This window comes from Aureococcus anophagefferens, assembly GCF_000186865.1.
Source record: "Aureococcus anophagefferens unplaced genomic scaffold AURANscaffold_53, whole genome shotgun sequence".
Classification (NCBI taxonomy): Eukaryota; class Pelagophyceae; order Pelagomonadales; family Pelagomonadaceae; genus Aureococcus; species Aureococcus anophagefferens.
Genome location: NW_008705606.1, coordinates 166120 through 171324, shown reverse-complemented (window position 1 = coordinate 171324; position 5205 = coordinate 166120). Strand labels below are relative to the sequence as shown.

The window sequence follows — 5205 nt, the reverse complement described above, 5'->3', positions numbered from 1 at the left end:
TCAAAGGACTACGGTACCTTTTTCATGCAGTAGTAGCAATTATCAGATCCCGCGAAATATTCAAAATGCCGCATTTCCGATAGCAAAAGCCATTATTCCTCATGGACGTCGCATTTTATTGGTACAGTTGAAGCATTTTTTGCGCAGCTCTCACTGGCAGCAGCTAGTAATGTGCCCAGTCGATTCTTGCCACCGCCAGACTTATTCTTTTTGAACTTTTAACGAGCCAGAGGGCGGCGCTAAGAATCAAGCTTGGGGGCTTTGTGGCGGGATAGTTGGCCAAGGTAACCTACTTGCTTCGCCGCGCAAAAATTCGGTTTGTAGCCGCAATGATTAGATTTTTAGTTGCGCTCGCCAGTGCGCCTATTACGGTTGGGGCGTCGGGGCCTCAGTATGCTGCTCACGAACCACTGCAAATCATTGCTAACAAGGCGCGGCTCCTCCCTTGATGTTTTGATTTAATTACCAATCAGGTGGGACCGTTCAATAACCCATCCGAGACCTACGAGTACTATTCTTTGCCTTTTTGCTCGCGCTCCAAAAAAAAGAGGCGTGAAGATTTCGGTGAAAGGCTTGTTGGTGATCGAAAGGTCATCTCGCCATATGAAGTTACCTTTTTAGATAATGTTCCGTGGCGGCTTCTTTGCGAACAGTCATTTTCCAGGCATGAATTACAGACTTTCACGAAGGCAATAGAGAATGACTACTACTTCGAAATGTTCATTGAAGATCTTCCTATGTGGGGCTACGTTGGTGAAGTAGAGGGAGAAGATGTGCTATTGGGGCACTTGGAGACTGTACGCCGTTACATATATCCGCACCTGCACTTCTCAATCGGTTATAATGAGAATCAGGTGGTTTCGGTGAACGTCTCTACAAACCCGCAACGCAAAGTTGATATTACCGAGGAGTTCGATGGCACGGAAGTGGCGTTTTCTTACAGTGTTGAATGGGTAGCACGAACGGATCTTAGTTGGGGTTCGAGGATGTCTCGCTACCACGACTCCAGGTTTCTGCCTGGAACATTTGAAATTCACTGGTTGTCAATCATCAATTCGTTTGTCCTTGTTCTCCTACTTACAGCTTTCCTTACCATAATTATGATGCGTGTTTTAAAGAATGATTTCTCACGCTACATGGAAGTAGAAGAAGATGAAATTGGGGAGGAGGAGACTGGCTGGAAGCTGATCAACGGCGATGTCTTTCGATTCCCCCCGTACGCTAATGTTCTAGCTGCTCTTGTTGGTGCGGGTGCTCATCTCTTCTGTGTCATTTTTCTTCTTCTGACTTGTGCTGTCACAAACTGCTTTATACCGACTAAACGTGGTGCCATTCTTACAGCCATGATTCTCTTGTATGCATGTTCTGCGCCATTTGGTGGCTTTATTTCGTCGCGCCTTTACCGCCAACTCGGTGGTGAGGCTTGGCTTGCCAATGCCCTCCTCGTGGCCCTCACCTTCCCTACACCACTTGCGCTGGTTTTCACGTGGGTCAATTCAGTCGCCTTAGCTCATGGATCCTCCGCCGCACTCCCTATCGTCGCAGTTGTCATCGTCGTCGCTCTTTATGGTCTAGTTGCCTTTCCCCTGACTCTTGCTGGTGCCATTCTTGGGCGTCAGATATCCACTGATTTGAAGTCCCCGTGCCGCACAACCCGCGTGCCCCGTGAAATTCCCGCTGAGATGCCCTGGTATCGACTCCCTCCTGCACAAATGCCCTGCACAGAGTCCCCGGCCTTCTCAATCCTCTATGCACATGGCTCCAGTAATCTCTTTTTAGGTTCATGGCTGGATTTTTACCCTTCAGTGCTATATACATTGAACTTCATTATATTTTTGCTTCTCTTTGGGGTCACAAAATTTATACCCTCTTTGGAATCCTGTATCTGGCCTTTGTAATGCTCATAATTGTGCGTTTTGTCTGTGTAAAAGGCCGTCTCACACAAAAACTAAGGATGCATCGTAGGTGACCGCATTCATCACAGTGTCTCTTGTGTATTTTCAGCTTGCTAGAGAGGATTATCGCTGGTGGTGGCGCTCCCTCCTGTGTGGAGGCTCTACCGGTGTATTCATCTATGCTTACTCCTTTTTCTACTTCTTCAATCGGTCAAGCATGGATGGTATGATCCAGGGTAGCTTCTACTTTGGATATATGGCCATAATTTCTTATGCTTTCTTTCTGATGCTTGGGTTTATCGGATTTCACTCCACTTTAGCTTTTGTCTGCCACATCTACTCCGTAGTAAAAGCTGATTGAGCATCATCAATGCTTTGTTATTGCCTGGAAATGTATGCATCACCTCCATGCATACCGCTGTGCGACTGAGCACAGCCCTATCCGCCCCACCCCACCTCATCCGCCCCCCAAAAAAACAACCATCCCGCTGACTACGCAGAATGGGCAAGGTCGCCCTTATTCATGAGACTGCCACGCCACATAAGCTGCCTAAGAGTCCAACCTCATGAGCCAACTCAGGTCCAACTCAGGCCGGCGCACCTCACTAGATCTTTTTGCTATTATTGCCTGTCAAATCACTCATACGCCACTGCATTGCTTCGGTGCATGGCTGCAGAGACTAAATGTTAAGTGGAGAGAGTGGTGAGGGGAGATGATGTGGTATAGTGCGCGCCGGGCGAGCGTTTGAATCCACTGGCATTTTTTTAGCTTCTGTCTGTATTTTTTCATGGAGTTTTGGAGGTGTGAAAGTTTTACATTGCGTCAATATTTCTATTATCTTTAGCCTCCTGCTCTCGATACCTTCCGCTTTAAAGAACAAAAACGCCATTAACCCAGCCTTCCGACAAGGAAGAGCTGCCGCGTTCATGCATTGGGAGCTCGATTGCGACCCTGTGTAGCGACAATTAGACACCGCCCTAGACCGGCCCTAGACCAGCTGGCAGCTCGCTGGCAGCTCTGGTTGGTAGCAACAGGCCGATCTCTAATATGGGGCTCGGGTCTTTACCCGTGATTTATAGGTGATTTGGCGCCATGATTTGGGGCCTAGACTTTTCCCGAGATGACAATGTGGTCTCTGAAGCCATGACCCCTCGTGCTTCCTGGGCCTTCGCTCTTGAAGCTTGTCGAATTTCTGTCGTGACACTTGCATCTGAAAAGGTGAATAGCGTGGTTGGGATAGCATCATGGGATGTGGGATGACAAGTGTATGAGCCCTCCTCCCGCAATTCAGTTAGCCCTTAGTTTCTCTTAACAATTTCTGTTGCCATGCCCTTGCCTTTGCATAATCATTTTTGAGCCAGAGAGCCTTGTTAAAGTTTTCCATCGCAACCTCCAGCTGCCCAAGCGAGTAATAGCACAGTCCCATATTATGGAAGGTGACATGGTGTTCGCCACTAGATGCAACGGATATGCAGTAGAATCGGACTGCGTCTTCGTACATGCGAAGGCCATAGTACAGTCGCCCCACCTGTTAGTGAAAGTCGACGAAAGAAAATCAACGCCACTTGAGACTTCCACTTACCTCGAATGCCACATCTTTATCCTTGTCAAGTATGAAGTGATTGGCCCATATGTAAGGGAGGTTTCGACATAAATCGCTACGCAACTTGATTGTACAAGTGGGCACCTGTTGAAGTATGACATCACGAAATTTATAAAATACATCCGGATCCCAATTGCTCAGCCTATGGGGTATCAAACAGTCACGAAAGCATGCACGATAAGATTGGATGTTGGATAACATGCTTTAGGAGCGCAACAATTGCCTTGAGAGCTGGCCGCTGAGTGTCTTCTTTCATGCTCTTCTGCATGACAAAAAAGTCATTGGGACCGAATGAGATTATCGAGTCACGAAAGGTCCGGCAGAGATAGGGAAACGCAATCGAGCGAGCCTGGGAATATGCATTTGGAGATTTGAAGGATTTCTCCCTAGGACTCCAACAATTGTACAGCAGAAAGGCGCTCTACTTCGTTTCCTGTCCAAGCTTGTGTTTCGCACAGGTCGAAGCTCGAGGATGATGCTCGAGTTTCTACGCATTTTGCGTAGGTCCGATCTGCGGAGTCACTTAATGGTGAACATGTAGAAGACTCTCCCGTGAAAACTAATGCTGATACCTTGAGTGAGGCTTCTTCTTGTGGATCATGCAGGACAAAGCCCGAGCGACTGGTGCAGTAAAGACCAATAGCATGATAGTTGACCATCACGGAGAAAGAGCCATGAACTGCAACGTGGGGGTCCATTAAACCTCGAAACCTGTACAAAGACCTGAGTTACCAAACAAAATAAATTGAAGTAGAACACTGCCACGACTGTTCATGATTATTGTTTCCTTTGTCTCCCGAGAGGACTAGAGCACGGCCACCTGAATATGGGAATATCTTAAAGATGTGACGACGAACAAGTAAACTTGCCCGCAAATGAAGTGAGGCGTCGAAGAGCACGCAAAGCACCAATGGGGAGGAGGATTGAAGCACCACTCTGCGAATTTCCAAAAAAGTCCCGGTACCACCTACGTAGTGACATTGTCAAGAGGAGGAGAAGTCTGTCTCCTGACCGAAGAATACGTTTGAAATGCCTAGCATCTTCGACTTCTAGTTTAGTGTAGTAGTCTTCGTCGACAACGCGATACTGGAATTGATTGTCAAATCGTTTTATTATTTCTGGATCTAAAGGGTCATCCTCCAGATCTTTTCGGGATCCGACTGAGATTAGCCCCTCCTTCAACTCGCCGTTCTCGACCTGAGATTATTCGAGGATTCAATGCTGGTTTAGAAATCTACACAAACTTGGAATATGTCATGACATAATGTGTCAAAAAGATAGTTTGCAATGACGCAAATTGGGTTTCTCATTGTGGATGGACAAATCAATAAATCAGAATGATAAAGTCTATGGTGCCAGGACTCGAATAGAATAATTATGCGTAGGCGTACTTGATTGACTCGTCATTTACAGCGTCAAAAATCGCGACGTCCAGCTGTCCGTTATCGATATACAAACGTAGGCTTTCATGTTCATTCCAAAATTTCAGGTTATTCCATGTAAAATCAGTCATAACATACACAAGCTTGGTACAGGGGAAGTTCAGCAATCCTGAAAGCTCGTTTATTGCCTGGAAGGACTCCACATTCGAGATCATGATAGATCATGATAGTGGCGTTCACGAACCTTAAGCATAAAGAAGGAAAATTTCCCCGAGCCTGCTCCAAGCTCAACAATGTACAGAGGCTCCGAGGAATCGAGTGGCA

The 5205-nt window shown here is 46.8% G+C and overlaps 2 protein-coding genes across 2 annotated transcripts in view; one reads left to right on the top strand and one right to left on the bottom strand.

Annotated features, from left to right (window-relative positions):
- Nucleotides 1-305: 305 nt before the first annotated feature.
- Nucleotides 306-2598, top strand: AURANDRAFT_55500 (hypothetical protein; the record flags this gene model as incomplete). The annotated part of the gene is made up of 4 exons (XM_009043406.1): nucleotides 306-431; nucleotides 474-1726; nucleotides 1780-1909; nucleotides 1966-2598. 4 exons carry the CDS (start codon nucleotides 330-332, stop codon nucleotides 2254-2256), a joined length of 1776 nt encoding a protein of 591 aa, XP_009041654.1.
- Nucleotides 2599-2771: 173 nt separating this feature from the next.
- Nucleotides 2772-5205, bottom strand: part of AURANDRAFT_39295 (hypothetical protein) — a gene marked incomplete at both ends in the record, with an annotated part of 2934 nt that continues 500 nt past the window's right edge. Inside the window, 10 exons of the mRNA XM_009043402.1 lie at nucleotides 2772-3424; nucleotides 3479-3641; nucleotides 3703-3848; nucleotides 3907-4210; nucleotides 4268-4319; nucleotides 4369-4466; nucleotides 4512-4696; nucleotides 4744-4846; nucleotides 4891-5069; nucleotides 5126-5205. Coding sequence (XP_009041650.1) covers nucleotides 3188-3424; nucleotides 3479-3641; nucleotides 3703-3848; nucleotides 3907-4210; nucleotides 4268-4319; nucleotides 4369-4466; nucleotides 4512-4696; nucleotides 4744-4846; nucleotides 4891-5069; nucleotides 5126-5205 — 1547 coding nt within the window. The remainder of the gene's footprint in view (nucleotides 3425-3478; nucleotides 3642-3702; nucleotides 3849-3906; nucleotides 4211-4267; nucleotides 4320-4368; nucleotides 4467-4511; nucleotides 4697-4743; nucleotides 4847-4890; nucleotides 5070-5125) is intronic.